Source organism: Rhea americana, unplaced genomic scaffold (genome assembly GCF_003343005.1).
Source record: "Rhea americana isolate MKP2758 unplaced genomic scaffold, rheAme1 scaffold_61, whole genome shotgun sequence".
Classification (NCBI taxonomy): Eukaryota; Metazoa; Chordata; class Aves; order Rheiformes; family Rheidae; genus Rhea; species Rhea americana.
This window is the reverse complement of record NW_028186768.1, coordinates 4,140,393-4,160,002: the sequence shown is the minus strand read 5'-3', so window position 1 is coordinate 4,160,002 and position 19,610 is coordinate 4,140,393. Positions and strand designations below refer to the sequence as shown.

At 44.0% G+C, this 19,610-nt stretch overlaps 1 protein-coding gene across 2 annotated transcripts in view; it reads left to right on the top strand.

Moving 5' to 3' along the window:
• Positions 1 to 19,610, top strand: part of PNPLA7 (patatin like domain 7, lysophospholipase) — a 131,084-nt gene that overhangs the window by 108,456 nt on the left and 3,018 nt on the right. For both annotated transcript variants that reach the window (XM_085320004.1, XM_085320005.1), the window contains exons 30-34: positions 191 to 307; positions 2,728 to 2,876; positions 4,054 to 4,206; positions 7,055 to 7,165; positions 12,838 to 12,922. In XM_085320004.1, coding sequence (XP_085176130.1) covers positions 191 to 307; positions 2,728 to 2,876; positions 4,054 to 4,206; positions 7,055 to 7,165; positions 12,838 to 12,922 — 615 coding nt within the window. The remainder of the gene's footprint in view (positions 1 to 190; positions 308 to 2,727; positions 2,877 to 4,053; positions 4,207 to 7,054; positions 7,166 to 12,837; positions 12,923 to 19,610) is intronic.

Genomic DNA, 19,610 nt, shown 5'->3' with positions numbered 1-19,610 from the left:
CCTTCCCTTTTTTCTTTTTTTTCCCCCAGCCTGGGTTATGGTATAGAAAATAAACTGCTTTAATAACTTTCTAATGGTACTCTCAGGAGAGCATCTGTCTCCTGATTCTTTTAACGGGTGTGGAAACCTGCCCCCATCACTGCTGCAGTAAATCACTACTTTTGCCATTCCCTCCTTCTCGTTGCCACAGGTTCTCTGTGGAGGTACGTCCGGGCCAGCATGTCTCTCTCCGGGTACATGCCCCCCCTGTGTGATCCAAAGGATGGACATCTCTTGATGGATGGAGGTTATATCAACAACCTTCCCGGTAGGTGTACAGATCGGTTGGGAAGAAGCCACCAAGAGTGCAGCTGGTCAAACTGTCTGCAGAACCCTCTGTCCTAATGATTGCTTGTCAAAGAAAGAGTGGGAAACATTGTGGACACTTTTTATCTCACGATGGCAAGCAAGAGTCATTGCTCTGTCTCCTAGGTGCTTGCTTTACTGTGACTTTATTAAGACTATTTTTTGTTATGAAATACTTCCTAATAAGCATATTCTGAAGATATAATTGCAAGCTAATCTTGAATTTGTTTTAGTGCTCACTGAAAAGAGGACAGAAATTAAACTGTAACCATATAGTCTGTCTTTTGAGTTTCTTCTCAGAGCATCACCCGAATAGGAAATAATTCTCGGAAAACAGCAATATTAACTCCTCCTAATTTGCACTGATTTCTTCAGTAGTAGAACGCACCACGTCAGAACACTTATTAGAAGTTAATTGAAAACAAATGAAAATCAGTACTGAAAACAACTTACTAAATTTTTTTTTTTTTTTTTAATTATTGTCCACCCTTGAGTTTTAATTGTAGTGCAGCCACAGGACTGAAGTGGTGAATACTTTGAGTGGCTTTGTCAAATCAAGCATTTACCCTTGAGAGCAGGTTACTCCCTTGAGAGTGAGGAGCTGACACAACACATGCCTGTTCCTCCTGTGCACGTGAGGAAAGAGCTAGACAGCCCCGTGCAGTCCGGTAGCTCCCATGGCAGGTATCAGCTTCGTCCTTCCAGCCTAGAGAGGATGGAGGTGGCCATCGGGTGCTGTGCCCTGAGGCTGAAGGTTACAGCTGATAGTCATCATCCTCCTGGGTAGCAGCTAACATGTATCAGAGGTGGGATTGCCTGGTGTGTGTGAACGATTGAGGTGGAATAAGGAGTGTTGGGAGGACTGAGCCCCAAAGGGGCAAAGGCTTGTGAACTCGCTCGTGTTTATTCTGGACARCTCTCATGTCAGAGGGTTATCATCACAGTTGGAAGGCCTTGAAAGGAAGCTGGGTCAGGAGGGTGGCCAAGCTGGAAAAGATACATGGCATCTGTGCAGTTTATGACTATAATTGTATATAAATTAATAAAGAGCAATCCAAGTTAGATGTTCCACATCTGAGTGATCTAAATAGCTTGCACAGTCAAGACACAAACCTGGATGGTATTTTTCTGGGCYGTATTCCCCTAAAGAATGGAGATGAAGACAAAACAAAAAAAACCCTGAAGTCTGTATCTGACACTTGCTGTTTGTGTCTATAAGCAAAAATATGAATTGCAAATGAAGGCACTTTTATGCCTGTACATCTTGAGACTTCGGGAAGAATGTATGCAGGTGAAAACTGCACACTAGGAATGTGCAGGCTAGGAATGGGGTAGAAAAAAATGCAATAGACTGAACCAGCCCAAGAATGTAAATCTGAGTTAGAGAACAGTTCTACTTTAAACAAGTGTCTAAATTAAGCATCTAAATTGGCTCTTCAGTGCTATGGTTTTCCTACGCATAACTATTCTGGAAACTGCAACTATCTTGGACTCTGGGGGTGTGGAAGAAATCTAAATTCATTCTGCGAGCAGTGTGTCCTTCTCTTCCCTCCCTTAGAACTTGCCTAAATTCTTGCCCTTATCCAAAGGCTGCAACTAATCCTCTTTTTACTGACTCTGAAGTGGGAAGTGTTGTCTCATTACTCTCCTSTTTCCAAATATGGATCTTTCTCTTGCATCTCAAAGCTTTTTTAGACAGTATTCCTCCGAGACTCTTTCCTTGCTGTCTAGTTCCTTTGCTGTTCCTTTTCTTTACTGATATCTTTTATCTGCAGTGTTGTATCTCTGCACTGTCACCTCCCCTCTTTAGGCTACTTGTTCTCTATGCGTGTTCCCCAGATCTTTGTTCTCATGAGTACTGCCACATGAGGTGGAACTAATGTGTGTTTTAATGTGCGCTTTCGCATTATACATAATTTGATGCAACTGTGGACTCAAGCTGAGTGTCTCCTGCCTTCCTTCCCCTGCTCCCTGCATGCGGTTCTGCTGCTTTGCATCAGTGATAGCGCAGTCTCCGCGTGAGCCAGTTCAGCCCCCTGATCTGGGAGAAAATGTACCCTATAAATGATGTTTACTGTCAGTTCAGCAACATGAGCCAGTATGTAACCTTGCAGCTACATACTGGCTAGGTCTGGTGCTTAGGGACGGCACGCTCAGGTCTCTCCTTTTGGTGGTAGCCCGCAGTTAAAACGGGGCAGCCAGAGGAAGGATGTTTCGGCAGAGTTGCTATGAGTGCTTGTACCTGAAGCTGTTCAAAGCGAGCCTCGTGGTACTAGGTCAGGTTTTACACTGCTGATCCTTAGCCATACRGAGCTTTTGGCTGAGCAGCACCAGAGTGAACGCTATGAACAGTGCGCTGATAGCGTCTTTCCTTCCCACCAGCTGATGTTGCAAGGTCCATGGGCGCAAAAGTGGTGATCGCGATCGATGTGGGAAGCCGGGATGAGACGGACCTCACCAACTATGGAGACTGCTTGTCTGGCTGGTGGCTACTCTGGAAGAGATGGAATCCGCTGGTGGAGAAAGTCAAGGTATAATASACTATACTAAAAAGACAACTGTTCTCTGTACAGAGCAGGAAGCTTTCTGCTGTTTATTCAGGGAGCAAGCCYGGTTGCAGACCATCTTGCTTCCTGCACTGGAGCTGCTGTGACTGATGAAGAAAGCTGGATAGTACCCTGGCGCCAAAGGAAATGCAGTGTCCTGGGAGAGATGGGAGCCTCGGTCGGGGGAGGGGAGTGTGGGCTGCAGAGGACGATAGAATTATTAGAGCAAAGAAACCTTTTCTTACGGGTGCGGTTAGTCTTGATAAAGTCAGAATTTGCAAATTTTATAAATATGAGTCATAGCTTTGTGCAACTTAAGTGTTTTGTTTCCCWTAACTGTTGACTGGAGAGGTTTTAGTGCTAGGCAGTAATAACTGACATTACTGTTACTACTAATAATAAATATGGCTGCAGAGTATGATTCTTTCTTTTCTCCCCTCTTTTTGCTGGGTGTCGTCATTCCAATTCTTTTAAGGATTCTTCTGCGTTTTCTAGGTTATCTGGCTATGCACCTCTCTCCCAGGTGAATGGTTCCCCCTGCCCCCAATTACAATTAACATGTTCCCTTGTTGGAATTGGAAGCATAGAATTTGGGCTCTGCTCTGTAATCTGAGGTTTTCCCCYGTAATAACTCCTCCTCTGAAAAGGCCTTGTGTCCCTGAGCAGTGGCCAGGGTTCCCTTTCAGAGCTGGAGCAGCTGCCAAGCTCCCTGCTTCATCTTTGGCACAGTTGAGCTTGCTGCTCCCATCATGTGGTGGGAGTGTTTGGCCTGAGAATTGAAAGACCCGGCAAATCTCTGTCCTGGTACAGTAGAGATCATCATAATTTCTGCTTTGAACGATCATTGTGCTCCTCTGACCTAAGCACAGRTGACTCTTATGGTACCACTATATACTGGAATGAAAGATTCTGTTCCACACTGAACTGCAGAAACATGTTTGAAGGCAACTGCCTTTCTGCTGGTGATGGAGACTTGTTGGCTAGCTGTCCACACTGCCTGGGAAACAGATGGAGATGCTGATGTGTGAGGGCTTCAGCAGGCTTCTGTGAGCTCTTGGAATGCATCTGATGGATAACTTGCTTTTTTGCATTGTGAATGCAGAACATATTTTGAAATGAAGTTTCTGAAATAATTGTAATTGGTGTCTGGTCTGGTCGGCAGGTGCTGAATATGGCGGAGATCCAGACTCGGCTTGCGTACGTGTGCTGTGTGCGGCAACTKGAGATGGTCAAGAACAGTGACTACTGCGAGTACATCCGGCCACCCATTGACCGATACGGCACCCTGGACTTTGGGAAATTTGATGAAATCTGTGTAAGTGCATTTGGGGTGAAGGCAGGGCCCTTGTATAGCTGTTCCATGAGATTCTATTAATTAGTACCTAAGTAGCAGTCTGAGAGTAAGAAAAATCCATTGACACACAGCAAATAATTGATGCTAAATGATACCATGGAGGGATACAATTGTGTCTGTGAACCCAGATAAACATAACTAAGTTAGTTTCTTTTGTTAATTGTATAATAGCCTGTGAACAGCTTTGTTGCCTAACTCAACTTCATGACAGTCCTTACTGCTTAGCTCAGCTGCTCACTACAAACACTTGGTATCGAAGCTGCTTTGGGCAGTTGTGGTTTGTCACATGGTGTCATTTCTCTTCCCTGGTTGTGTAGCTTGTTGTCACGTGAAAGATTTGAAGGAGCCTATAGRGGAAGCTGTGAATCACTGAGATAGAGGGCAACATGCTAAAATATCTGGCTCAGTTAACATTTCAGCACGTCTATTAATAAAACATATCATCCACAATTCCTTTGCACCTGATAGAGTATCAGCAGAATGGCGTCAATGTCAGAGGAAGGACATTGAAAAAGAGTAGTACCAAGTCACAAGTCTTCAGGATTTGGTTTTGTTTATGTGTCAGAAATCAGCATGGTAAGAATTGACTCTGGATGTGCAGTTCAAGTGTCATAGCAACATAATTCAGCATTCCAAAATGAAAGATTTCTAACCATTTTGAGGTAATGATAGCAATTTTGGCTCATTGTCTGTTTTCAGGGAGGTTATTTTACTATCTCTTTCCATTCTTTACATGCTTTGGCAACACAGACCTCTTCCATGTTCAGGTGTTTCTGCATAGCTTTTTTCATTCTCCTAGTCTAGTTTTTTTAAAAAAAGAAAAAAGAAAAGAAAAAGAAAAAGCCATTTTTTCTTTAAGTAGATCTTTTCTGTGGATGTATTGAGAACCCACAGTACTCATTAGGTTAGAGAATGTACTGCTGGTTACTTTCTCAATAGCGGTTCCTAATGCTGCCATATAAATGCTTAACAAAAGCAGTAATAACATTAAGCCTTGCAGATTCGCATCTGAGAGAGCCCTTGGTTTCAAATAGCAGCTATTCTAAACCACCTATTGATTTTTTTTCTTTCTTTCTTTTTTTTTTTTCCCCTCCCCTCTCCTCAATATAAATACTTTTCTCAAGATTGTTTGGTATCCTGCAGCTCCTGGGCAAACGGTGCACTCTGATAGTGGTGAATATAAGACTTTCTCAGTAAATAAAGTTCTTTGCTAAATAGGTGCCCTGKCCCTCTTCAAAACCTTGATGAATGGTCTGATAGATCATCAGAAGACCAGACAGTGAGCTCTCAAATCGTTGTTCTGTCTCTGTCTAATCTGATATTGTTAAAGAGATTTAAAGACACCAGGCAATTTTTTCTCAGTGAGGAAAAAAGAACTTGAGAAGGTGCAATTTCTCAAAGAGGTCACTTGCCCTGAACAAGTTCTTCATACAAGATGCTACTGGTATTGAGGGGGCAGCACTCACCTGGATTTTCATTGCTCACAGAATAGCTAAATAATCTTTGTCCCAGGGAAGCTTTAAATCTTGGTGGTGTTAGAGGACATTTTAGGGATTTCTTTATCACAATAGGGTATGAAGTAGAGTTTTTCTTATTTCAGTCGTATGCATGGATTTCCCTGAAGATAGAAATGTATGCCTCTACATATTTCTAGATCATGCTGTTCTAAAACTGTAATTCAGCATTTTTGAAACAATGTAAATCCATCTTGTCAAAAATCGCCCTTCCGTATCGGCCCATATAAAGATAAGCTGGCCACAAGTCATTTCTGGCACTCAGCATCTCTCGGTTATTTTGGATCATTCCRATCAAACTAGTTCTAGATCTGTCAGGTTCCTTTCTGCACCTGAGTTTAATCCCATCTCCACCCTCGACTGCRTAGCTATGATAAATCAAGGGAGGTGTCTCCCATACTTTGAATCCTGTTCCAACAATCAGACAAGGGACACGACCAACTTGGCCAGGGCTGCTTCAAATGCTCATAGTTGCTGTGCATGCATGAGGCTTAGTGCGCTGGCGCTCAGAGAGCTGGAAATAGAAGCCAGGGCTCCTGACACCTGTTGCCTTATCCTTGAGATTTTGATTTTTCTAAGGCTTTTCTACTGTCTTGTAAGACCAGTGTAACCTGGAGCAGTTGCTTTGGGTCTTTTTCGGTTGTTTTTGTGCTACTGATAGAGAGCCATGTTCTTACTCCAAGTGCAAATTAATTTAGACTTCTAAAATAGAGGAACGTGGAGTTTGTGGTTTTGATGTTCTGTATGTGCCATCTCATCTGTTCCGGAAAACTAAAATTTGCATTTTCAATGCTGTCTGGCTGAACTCCTTGAAAGAGATTTTGGAACCAGAGTATCCTACAGTAACTTTAATGTGTTAGACTTGAGCCAAGGGAGGGGAGTGTGTGCAAATTAACCTACTTTGTTAACTACTTCTAAAGAAAGAGCCTATACTGGGAGGACATACACATACTAAGCTTAGAGATTTTCCATTCTCTTTATATGGTATTATTTTATGAACAGCCTGCTTGAAGCCACTGCTGTAAAAATAGTTGTGTCAGGTGGCACTTTTCATTACATACTGTGGGATCAAAGGTCAAGTAAGCATTTGGACTTAAAATAGCACCTTGCTTAATCATTCCCCCTATTTCTTAGACTGAACAGCTTTTATAGCTAAGGCTGTTAGGTACCAAAAAGTGCATCCAAGCTTCAGGATAGACCTCTGGATTTCCTTCTGATTTGTAGATGATGTGACATAATGGTTTTTTAGTTGCCAATTATATTTTCCTCTTGACTTTTTTTTTTTCCCCCTACAGGAAGTGGGATATCAGCATGGAAAAACTGTRTTTAATGTGTGGTGCAGGAGTGGAGTCCTTGACAAGATGCTAAAAGACAGACAAGAGACTTGCAAATCCAAAACCTCTGATGTAAGTGTTCAATTTAAGTATACTGTCCTGCAGGAACTATTTTGTGCGAGTCAAATTGTGTACTGCACAGTYGGGGTATGAAGGGGAATAATTGCCTCCAGTCCTGATTGTGAGTGTGCACATATTAACTAAAACTCCATTTTAGGCAAGAAAAGGTATGATCAGTTTTTCAGAAACTTCCACTTTCCTTGAACTATAGCCTGGATGAATGAGATCCTGTGCTTTGATCATCAGCTACAAGAAGAGTGGGGGAGATTTAAGCACTTCTAACTGCTCCTCCTTGTGTCTTACTTTTCTAAAGAGAGCATGTCTTTAGATTCATCCATGGATGTAAGGGGATGCTTGAATTTCCCCTTAATCAGGAAGCTCCAAGTCTCTTTCTTTTCAACCTTACAGACCATGTTAAAGGAGCTTCCTTTTTGCATCCACAAGACTAGGCCCCTTTGAAAATTTGAACTGTTTGTGTCATTTGCCTAAAGATCTAAGGTTTTTGCAAGGTTTTGTCAAGACTTGCTATGAAACTGCCAAGACAGACTTCCCTTGTGCGGTCAAAGATGTTCTACCAGAGCCTAAGTGATTTTGACAGGCATATCRTAAGAATCTTCTTCTGTGATATCTRTCATGTCCAKGCAGGGGTGCATCCATACSTTCGCCAAGCACTGTGTTCTCTCTGGTGCCCCAGCGACTGATGCAGTACTTTGTAGGGTGCCTCTCCAGTTGCTGTTCCTTTCTAATAGGTAATTAAGGTCATGTTTGTGACTTGGAATTGCTCACAGTACAGACGTGCTTGAAGGAGTGCAGGATGCTAAGCAGTAACCAGCATTTACTGAGACACGTGCTGATGCGTACCCGTTTCTATGCCTACCTTTCTCTTCTCCTTCCCTGTGCAGGTTAGAGGTGTAGAGGGCACTGAAGTGCTGCTAGCTGAGCTGCTTTCTGCCCTGAGCATCAGGGTATAGGGTGCAACTATGCCGTAACAGTCCTCTGATAGTCTGTGGTTTCAGGTGATGARGCATGTTTGTACCCGTTGCATGAAYGCACRTGTGGRCTGCCTCTTTGAGTAACACTAGGCACAAGTAACCTTTTTTGGAATTATTTTTTTATTTATTCTTGCACCTCAAACCTTATGTGGTGCCTGGACATGCTTCTTGCTGCTAGAGGCTGGTCTACCAAGGCAGTGACTCTTTCTCCCATCARTGTAAACCAGCCTCTCTGGCATTTGATCTCAGCCATTACTGGCTGGCCTGCTGTRGCCCAAATACTTCTCAGATGCTTCCAGAAAACTTGAATTGCAGCCTTCCTGTATATGTGTTTTCAGCCAAGAATTAAAATCCCTGTAGGGCCTTGGAGTTCTTGTTTTGTTGCTTTTCTTCCTCATTTATTAGAAAAAGGCATTTCATAAAGCTATCATTAAGGTTCTGTGGAAGCTCACAATGTTGTCGAAGTACTGGATTTCACACACTTTTCCCRTTCGTTCCCTCTGCTTCAGCACAAATGAATAGTTAATGTGTAGTTTAAATGGCTGGTTATGGCAAATCTACAGGTTACATAGTTGCTATTGCGTTATAGTCACATTAAGATTTCTGCTTAAAAGTAGGATAATATCTCTCGAGTTTACAGTTTAAGGACTGAAGTCAGCCTCTGGAGTTGGTTCAGTAACTCTCCATGGGGTAACTGAATTTCTGGGTGTGGAAATTTTAGTTGTTTTTAAGGAACTATTGCCTTTTTGACTTGGGTGCAATATTATAATATATCGGCTTACTATCCTTACCTTCCTTTGAATTCTTTACTGATTTAAAACCCAAGTGCTGCAAAGGCTTTGCGTTTTACCCAGTAATTCATCTTTATCATCTCTTAGAGATTAGGAAGTTAGCAGTAAGATTAAGTCCTAAAATGGTTGCCAAATGTATCATAACTGCAGAGAGCTTCAATAAGGGAAGTCAATAGGAGTGAAAAATGACATTGAGAATTTGCTGCTCTTCCAGAGATCGGTGGTGAGCACTTTCATTGGAAGAAAGATGGTGTGAGCAAGRGGAGGAGGGCCTTGAAGTACTTGAAGAGCTGTGCATGAGCCCTGCAACAAGCTGTAGARTTGGCTTTGTCTGACGCCCACACCTGAGCTAGTTGCCCCAGACTCCCATTAGTCAGTGGAGAGAAATGAGTTTGTCATGTGAGTCACTTGATGAGAGGGAATGGCTCTCTTGGGATGAGATGAATGCTACCCTCAGCAATATTGACTTTGAAGGGAGCCAAGGGTGACTGGCACTGATACTTTGAGGAAGATGAATCCCACCCAAACTGATGTGACTGAGGGTGGAATGAGCAAAGAGGAACTGAGTTTTGTGGGAACTTAGTTGGTGATTGGAGTAGCCTGAAAAGCACCAAAACTCAACAGCTTATTTCTTACTGGGAAGATGGCTTAGACTAGGAGTTACATTAGTCTGAGCTGCAGTCAGAAGAAAGATCTTCATTCTGTCTCTTAGGTCTTGTGTTCAGACCAGTTATACCAGTGTGTTTGTAGATGTGTATTAGTAGTCACGCAGAGAAGTGGAGGGGGACTGAGCTATGTGAGGTTAGCAGAAATGATTATATATCCTATTTCATCCTCTAACCTTTATCACCAATTAGTAATAATTTTGAGCATTTTCACTGCTATAATAAATACATGCTTTAAAGAAGATTTTTTTTGAAAATTGCCCATTACATAGGATCTAATAGTTCAGATTAATGTTTCAGTTAAATTGTGATGTTATAGCTGTATATCATGCAAGATTTTGAACATCTATCACAATCTACCCTGTTTTTTCTGGCACTTAGCTGCTCTGGAGAAAATGTATTATATAGTTGTTATAGGCATCACCTGCCATTSCATTTCTAGGTATGTACTTGACGACAAAGCAGAAAGTGCTGATTACTAAGACACTAAGATTATGAAAATGATGGGTTCAGAAGAATGGCCTAACAAACTGCCCCGGTCACAGAGGAGGTGCTGTCGGCTTTGTGTTCCCCAAGGCTAGACCAAAGTCTAAGTTCTAGACTGTACTTCAAGGACCTAAGAAGTTTTCTAGTGTTGGTCTGAGAAGTCTGGAGTCTAGTGAAAAACATGRCTTTTTTTTTAAATTGGACTTTTGTTTTAGTGGAATAATTTCTACAAAATATCTTGCTWTTGCAAGCTCCCACTGGGACGTTTGGCTTTCTTTTTTCTGCCCGAGTCCATTAGTCACTTAAGCCCTTTAGCTTTGCTATCTTCCAGGGTTAACAGCTGATATTTTTAACTTGCCTTTCATGAACAAAGGTTTTGATGCTGTGGTATGTTTTAGTTTTTGAGCTATTTTTAGTGTTCAGCATCTTGGGGAGCTGGACTCAGTTTCTTACTCTGTATCTGTATTTTAAGGGTCAAATTTTTACTCTTAAAAACTCAAGATCTTTAAGCATTTAAATATTTCTCCTTCACTTTCAGCAGTCAATCACTATTTATTTTTTCTCAAAAATACAAATACTGAAGATGAGAACAAAGGAGACCTAATGCAGAGTTCACTTGAACAACTCTTTCTTCCCCTGYGCAGACTAATGCAGGGCTGTTAGTTGGATCTCCTCAGGGAAATTTTGTCTATTAAAGTGTTATTCATAGTCAAAGCTAAATATAATCTAACACACTACARTAGTATCTGTCTGTCTTCTCTCATTTATTTAATAAGGATTGTGCCGAAGAGAATAATTTCCTCCTCCTTTGGGGGGGAAAAAAACAGCAAAAAGGTCTTGGAGAAGGCTTCACGTGAATCTGAGACACTTGTTTGCTTTGCCTTAACTGATGAAAGTACAATTTTGTCCTTTAAAAGTAGCAGGAGAAAGTGTTTAAACATTGAATTCCTTTYGGCCAAGCATCAAACGAATGTGGGAAGACTCTTGGCTTCCCACAAACGGCCTTCCAGCCCCTGTGCTGAGACTTCCAGGTGCTGCTGCCTCATCAAGCGTGCCTCCAATGGGTTACACCTGGAATCAGTTGTACGTCATTAACTGCAACCTGGAGGTAGTGGTCACGCTTGGGGTCATCTTTGTGCTCATTTGTCCTTGCAGCTTTTCTCTGTGAGCAAGTGAGGGGATGCTAGTTTTCTTGAAGCGTCTTTCGGCGATGAGCCACAGGGTGTTTTTTTTTTTTTTTTTTTTTTTTTTTTTTTTTTTTTTTTTTTTTTTATTTCATACAGTGCTCCGGTCTTCTGTCCCCTCTGGGCTTAGTCCCTGATCTGTTGTGTGCTCCTAAAGACATCCCGCTACGTGTCTGCCTGAGCACTTGATGCAATTAAACAGCTTGTTCACTTGATAAGCGTCCGTGGTTTAGGAGTACAGGTGACTGCTCTAAATGTTGCTSTCTCTTGTTTGTGGCTAGAGGATGTACGTGTCCCTTGCTTAGTCATATGGTAAGAAATGAAAATGTAGATGCTCTTTTTCTGTCCTGCGAACCAGCCTTCTGCAAAAGTTTCACTGGGACCATTTGGGTCATAAGCTCAAAACGAGGCTGAACTGACTCTTCTCACCCGTTCTTTAATGGTCAAACCCTYTTCTGAGCTTCCTTGCTGCTTCATCTTTTAAAAGGTATATCCTAAGCTACTGCTGTTCTATTCCAGACAGGCTTTTTTTTTTTTTCAGTTCCCTTTGGGTCTTTCTCTGTCTGCTGCTCCCAGCAGCTCTTTGTCCCGGATCTGCACCCTGCTTCAGCTGTGCAAAACGACATCAAAAGTTTGTTATGGATGAAAAGGTCAGCAGCAAGCAAGCTGCTGCAGCTCTAATGGGCTTCTGCTGCGACCCGCGCGGGGGGCGTACGATTCACAGGAGCCGTGCTCTCGCCAGAAGAGCGAAGCGTCGCTCACAAAGCCTCGCRGCTGGGAAGGCGCCCTGCTTCGAGCACGTGGGCAGGTCTGAGCGTTTCGCAGAGAGACTATCGCAACGGTTCCTCCGGCAGCTCAGCGCCGGTAACGCGTGTCCCCCCCCACCCCGGCCTCCCCGTCAGCTCTTCACCTTCTCTCACCTCTGCGGGAGCGTGCCGTTGTGCCGATCGAACATCGCTGCTCCGGARAAAAGGCGAAGGGTGGCCAGGTGGCCACCTGGTGACCTTGCGCCYGGCCCCGAGGAGGCACGTAGGGCTGCCTCCGCTTCCCCCCTCGCAGCTAAGCATGCAGAAGGACCAAAACGGCTCTTTGGTGCTTGAGTTGGGTTTGATTAGAGGAGAAACTAGAGCAGGCAACTCTTCAAAACAGAGAACTCGCAACCCACTGCTTGAGCGAGACGGAGTAAAAATAGCATGAGTTTATTTAAAAGAGAAATGACAGCAGGAGGGATTTCTCTCTGCAGGCAGGCCATTTACTTTTCTTTGGAGTTTTCTCTACAGTTTCCTAAATTTTTAAAAAAGTTTTCTTTCTAGAGCTTTAGCCTCTGTCATTCCATTAGATGTTGCCCAAGTAAATCTCCGTTTGCACTTGGGAATCCYGGCTCTGGCTCAGGATGATTGCTCTGTGAGTTGCTCCCTGAGRAGTAACGGCTTTTGCGGGGAGAATCGTGGAGATTTTCTATATCTGCAGCTTTCTGCCTGTTCAACATCACTTTTATGCAGTCCTGAATCGTTTGGATTTTTGTATGTATTTGGTAAAGTACATAAAACCTGTGTTGTATTTCAGAATGTGACCTGCCCCAGCACCTCTTTTACGGACCTGGCAGAAATCGTGTCCAGAATCGAGCCGGTGAAAGCGCCCGTGGCGGATGGTGAGTCGGACGATCCGGCCAGCGCTGCGAAAGCCCTGGCTCCCGCACGCAGCGGGAAGGGCACGGCTGCTCCCACCAGGAGTTGCTCGCTCCTCCTGTGCTCCTTTAATTGCTTTCTTTAACATCCTGTGCTGTAAATCGCAGTGTTTCGGCTGGCGGTTGCCCATTAAGGGAGGCAAGAAGCCATGCCAGCAGTTGCACACTGTCTCCCCGCTTCAGCCAGAGCCACTGCCTTGAGATGTACCCTGAACTTGCCCCAAACCAGACCCTTCCCTGTGCTTTTTCCCACTGCCTTGTCAGCAAGGAGGTGGCTGCTGGGTGTTCCCACGGTGGCAAGATGTCCACTGCCAATCCACTACCCTCTGTGCCCCACGGTGGTTTGCTGGTGGGRGTAGCTCCTTGTCAAGATAGCTTAATTTGAGCGGAATAACTCGCATGGGGCAGCTCTTGCAAAGAGGAGCTTTCATTCTTGCTCGCACTAGTCCTTGTGATAGCCTCTGTCTTCTGTCCCTGCCCTTCAGAACGGGAGGAGGGTGATTTAGAGGCCTGATTGAAGGATGTTTTCCTGCTGTTGTGAAGGATCTGGAGTGAGTCACTGGCTTGATTGCTTTATGTGCACTCCTGCTATTGGGAGCTAATGAGCAATAGGTAACGGCTCCTGGATTTTTGCACAGAGGTACCACACTCCTGCGCCGTGAGGCTTGTGAAGCCCTTGGATGYTTTGTGCTTAAAAGCGGTTCCCTGTAAACATTGTAACCCAAAAAGGATCAAAAGAGAGCTTTGCAGGCCTCTAATCTGCAATCGTTTTCCATGTCAGTGCTTTTTATAACCAGTCTCTCCCCTCCCCCCTCCCAAGTCTTGTTCTTGCAAAGGAGAATCTAAAGTTAGCAGCTCTTCCATCTGTGACTCTGTTTGTAGAGATGTCCCTGTGGTAATTTGAAATGCTAATTGCAATCATATGCTTTACGAGGAAAATATTAATCAAATGCGTTTGAAACGGCCATTGGTCATAAGAATGAAGAGTCCATGTAACATGGTTATTTAAGACGTCGGCATTGAGGCCTGTTGCGACTTAACCAGTGTTCTGTGACAGGTATTTCTCCATTATAGTTTCTGCTTATTTGCCCTTGTTAAGATTTCTCTTCTGCTGGATTAAGGCCATGAAACATGAATAAGTAACAGTACAGTGGCATATCTTTCAAAAAAGAGATCTGGCAGCTTTTGCTCTAAGACAGGCCTGTGCATGGGATACTTAAGACAGAGTGGGCAAGTGCCATGTGCCCCTCTCAAATGCCCAAATCTTTTCATCGTTGCAACCCCAGAGGAGGGCAGGAGAGAACTATGCATATGGGCAATGTGGCTTGAAGGCCCTTTAAAGTGTATGTTGTGGTTGATGCCATGTCATACCTGCAGGGACCTTGCCTGTCTTTTTGGTGGGCAGTGGCTATAAAGCCRTTCCTCTGGATACAGTGTCACCATGGTGCCTCTGGGATGACATTGCTCTCATTGGAGAAGTGTCTAGAGCATTAGGCAACTACCCTGCCCATTATCGAGGGAGGCAGCCTTTATCAAGGCAAGCTTACATGTGATATGAGCTGCTCCCCTGGCCCTGGCCTTGTGAACATCAAACGGTACCTCATGTGTTGATGAGCCCTTGGATTTATCCACTATGGGTGAAGGATACTGGATATTGGTGAAGATGGTCCGACTGCTTATGTCCCATGTAAGTGAAAAGACAGGGTGCTTCTTGGTAGCCCACGTATGAAATGGCACTGTTGAGGAAGAAGATGAAACTTCTCTCTCTAGAAGGGATTTCCAGGGAGAGATCTCAAACCTCAGGGATTTGGAAATGCTCTGCCTGTCTGGATAGCATACTGCAAGTTGTAGGCTAGACAGAGAAAAGGTATCAGTAATTTTGTTCTAAGAATGGAAACAAAAATTGTATTCTGATGGGTTATAAAACCCGAGTAAAGAAAGAAAATGCAAGCGCAGGAAAGGAAAGGCTCTGACCAGCAGAGGCTGACAGAGTCTCCAAACCTGAAGCCATATCCCCTTTAGGAGGAAAAGGAGTGGAGTTTCCTCTTCACTCTTGAGCAAACTGGTAAGAATAATTTAAAACAATGACAACAAAGTTTCATCCATCAGGATGAGCTGAGTACAAGGACGTTCCCAGAAAGAAGTCACAAAAACTGTGTTAGACCCAGCATATGTGTATACTGCAAATGAACACATAGAAGAGCACATGTAGGAAAACAGAAGCTTGTTTTCACAGTTGAGACACTGCAGTATCTGCAACTGCATTTCAGTTCTACATCATAACACTTTCTCAACCAGCATTTTTTTGTCTTTGTTCAATGTAATTGCATTTTGCACAGCTGTGGCCTTGGCTGGTAGAACACAGATGCCATCCTTTCATGGAGGCTCAGCCTCATCCCGGGTCACATTCTCATCAGTAAGGGATTTCTGAGGATCTAAGTCATGAAAACTCTTGGAAAATTTCCTGCAGCAGGTTTCATTTTCCCATGTATTAGGCTGTCCCTGCTGCCAGCTTTCATGGTGTCGTATAAGGTAGCATACTCGGTGCATGCAATGAGTGAAGGACTAGCTCACCCTCAACATCTTTACTGCTTGAAAAATAATTTTATTGAAAAGGTCTAATGCACCTTAGATTGTGGTGAGCTACTAGATTCCCTGAGTAACATAAAAATTTATTTGGTTACTGAAACGGAAATCCTCTAGCCACACAACATTGATTTTCCTCAAATTAACAATGTCTGTAGAAATTGGGCTATAGAAGAAATGCTAAAAGCTATAGAATCACAAAGCAGATATTTTGCATGAGGAATAGTTGTGTGATCTTCCTATTGTGAACATACTACTCAGAGTTGCAGAATCAGAGTGGTTGAGGTTGGAATTCATCTAGTCCAAGCCCACCCCTGCTCAAGCAAGATCACCTAGAGCATGTTAGACAAGATATGTCTAGGCAGGTTTTGGATATCTCCAGAGTAGACTCCACAACCTCTCTGGGCAACCTGTTCCAGTGCTCTGTCACCCTCACAATAAAGAAGTTCTTCCTCATATTCAGATGGAACTTTTTGTGTTTCAGTTTGTGCCTGTTGCCTCTTTTCTTGTCACTGTCTCCATCCTCTTGACACCCTTTCTTAAGAAATTTGTAGACACTGATAASATCCCCTACCACTATTCTCTTCAGGCTAAACTGGCCCACCTCTTGGAGCCTTTCCTCATAGGGGAGATGTTCTGGTCYTCTGATCATATTCATAGCCCTGTGCTGGACTCTCTCCACTAGCTCCATGTCTCTCTTGTACTGGGGAGCCCAGAACTGGATGCAGTACTCGAGATGAGGCCTCACCAGGGCTGAGTAGAGGGGTAGGATCACCTCCCTCCACCTGCTGGCAGCACTCTTCCTAATGCAGYCCAGGATACCATTGGCCTCCTTGGCCACAAGGGCACATTGCTGGCTCATGGTTAACTTATTGCCCACCAGGACTCCCAGGTCCTTGTCTGCAGAGCTGCTTTCCAGCAGGTCAGCCCCCAGGCTGTACTGGTGCATGGTGTTATTCTTCCCTTGGTGCAGGACCCTGCGCTTGCCCTTGTTGAACCTCTTAAGATTCCTCTCTGCCCAACTCTCCAGCCTGTCCAGGTCTCTCTGAATGGCAGCACAGCCGTCTGGTGTATCAGCTTGCTGGGTACTATCAGCAAACTCGCTGAGGACAGCAAACTCTGTCCCTTCATTTCATCATTACTGAATAAATTGAACAAGACCAGACCCAAAAGTGATCCCTGGGGGACACTGCTAGCTACAGGTCTCCGCACTGCTGATCACAATCCTCTGAGCACTGCCATTCAACCAGCTCTTAATCCACCTCACTGGCCAATCATCTCACCTGCACTTCCTGAGCTTACCTAGCATGTTATGGGAGATAGTGTCAAAAGCCTTGCTGAAGTCAAGGTAGACAACATCCACTGCTCTCCCCTCTTCTACCCAGCCAGTCATTCCATCATAGAAGGCTATCAGATGRGTTAAGCAGGATCTTTTTCCCTTAGTGAATCCATGGTGACTACTCCTGGTGACTTCCTTTTCCTCCACATGCTAGTGATGACAACCAGGATGACCTGTTCCATCACCCCTCCAGGGATGGACATGAGGCTGACTGGCCTGTAGTTTCCCGTGTCCTCCTTCTTGCCCTTTTTGAAGACTGGAGTAACGCTGGCTTTCTTCCAGTCCTCAGGCACCTCTCCAGTTCTGCATGACCTTTCAAAGACGATGGAGAGTGGCCTGGCAACAACATCTGCCTGCTCCCTCAGTGCTCATGGGTGCATCCCATCTGGGCCCATGGATTTGTGGATGTCAATTTTGCCTAAAAAATCTCTACTCCCTCCACCAATCCTTTGGGTTCCTTTCCATGGCATAATCTCTTCTTCGCTAACTCCTTGAGGTCAAGAACATCACCTTTTTGTGATGGCAGCAGCTAGCACATTCACAAGTGCTTTAAATATAGTAAATGCCATCAACCAGTTGCTCTTATGACAGCCTGCCTGTAGGTCTGCTTGCTACTAGCTACTTGATTAATTTTGCTCATTTCCAAATTGAAGTGCTTGAACGTTGCTACATTGGCCAGAACACTAAGACCTTGGTTCTACTTGAAGCTTCTGGGRGCACGTTGTTGTATGAGTGAGCGACGCCCTCCAGGGGTTGCGGCCACAGTGGGCTTAGCCGCAACGTTCTGCRTCAAGAGGGACTGTGCAAGATGTGGTTTAAGGAGAGCAGGCGAGAGCATGTTGTGTCCTCCTTTCCCCTCGTAGTCCTCAAGCATCTAGGCTCATTATGTGAAGGATGTGAGAAGGGACGTCACTCCCTTCTCTCAGCCTATCTGTTTATAGATCTGTTAAATGCTAAGCAGAGCTTGCAAAATTGAAGTGTTTGGTTTTGATTTTGGTAAGTTTGGATGGAGCTGCAAACTGCTTGCTGTTGTTTGTGCTATCTGTTGCTGTTCAGGTGAGTTTCCAGCTTCTCTAGTACATTTTTTTTCAAAGGTTATCAGTAGTATTTTTGGTAAAAGCTAGCAATGAGTCTCTGAACCACAGAAGAAAAAATGACCAAATGTCTCTAGTGCTAATGTTCTAGCAGTTGGTTGTAGTTACCGTGTTAGAATAAAATGCTGTGGAACAGACTGTACTGTTGTCTTCAGCATGGAGCAGATGCTATTGACTGTTCCAAAAAGAGAAATACTTAATCAAGGATCTAATTTAAACACAAACCATTTTCTTCACTGCTGAGCTGAAAAACAGGTATTTCTTCTCGTTTATTGTACAAATCTTTATCCTTTTGATGTATCATCTACTTTAATTTGTGTGGCATGTTACCTGGGATGCCAGACTCTGACATGTTATGGAATCTCCTTTAAGAACAAGGGGGTCTCCATGTAACAGTGGTCTGCATGGTTATTAAAAGCTTTAAAATTGACATGTGATCCTGAGGTTCCATACTTCATAGACACCTCTGCTGGTCTTTGTAAGGGCCTGCTGTCCAGCAGCTGATTGCAGGCTGCTTGTCTATGCYGTTATTAAATGAAGCCCTCATCATCAGGTACCTACTTCTCAGGACACCCTGAGTGACACAGGGCACCATACAGCTGAGGATTCCAGGGCTCAGCAACTCAGAGCAAACCTGAACTAACTCACAAGAACGGCAGAAAACCAGTTTAACACTAAAATTGTTTTCTGTTACTTTCATGCATTGAATTGCATTCTGAAAAAATGAGTACCAGAAACCATACAAGCGAAGGGCGACCACCTTTCAGACGTGCTTTGTTTTGCTGCGTGCATGCCTTGGTTTCAGGCTCGGTTGGGATGGCGCTCTGCAGTGGCTGCTGGAGCACTCTGCAGTGCATCGAGACCAAGGATAGGCGTCTGCACTAGCACAGTTTATCGATGGGTGACTATTGAGCTGTTGTGGAACAGAGTTGATCGGGGTAGCAAGTTACTCTCTTGTCTGCTTTCTAGACCTAAAGTGCTGGAAGATGCATTGACTCCGCACTGCAGAGTCATCCCATTCCTTGGGAGTGGGCGGAGATGCTCAAACAGGGGACTGGGGCTCGGTGGCATGTTCTGCTGCTGACTTCTGTGCTTCATTTCGCTTGGCTTTGTCCTGGCAAAGGGATCAGAGAGTAATGGAGTTAAAAGCTTTGATTCAGCATGGAAGGTGCTCAGGCAACTACAACAGAATATACAAAGGTGAGCATAGTGGAAGGCGGGGAAGCAAACAAGTAAAGGTCAATAGGGGCATATTAAAATGGCAAAACCCAAGAATTTACCGAAGGTAAACAGATTCCTGAGGAAACTGATACCCTCAAGAGGTTGATAGAAAACCTAAGTAGAAATGAAGCTACAAATACATTTGAATTGAAGGTCCAAAGAGCTAGACATAAAGAAATGGGCGTGAAATGGAAGAAGCAAGAAGGTATGTGGCAAAGGTGTTAAATTGTTTCATTTTCTTACTCTTCATTGCTGAAGCAGCTGTACTGGTAACTCCTATCTATACCTATCAGGTGCCTATCAGGTGGTAACAAGGGAAGGATGCTGACCGAGAGGCTCAAGTGGGTGTTTCTAGAGCAAATTAATAAATTAAACCTCAGCTTTTCCTAATGCTTTTGAAACAATTCTGATA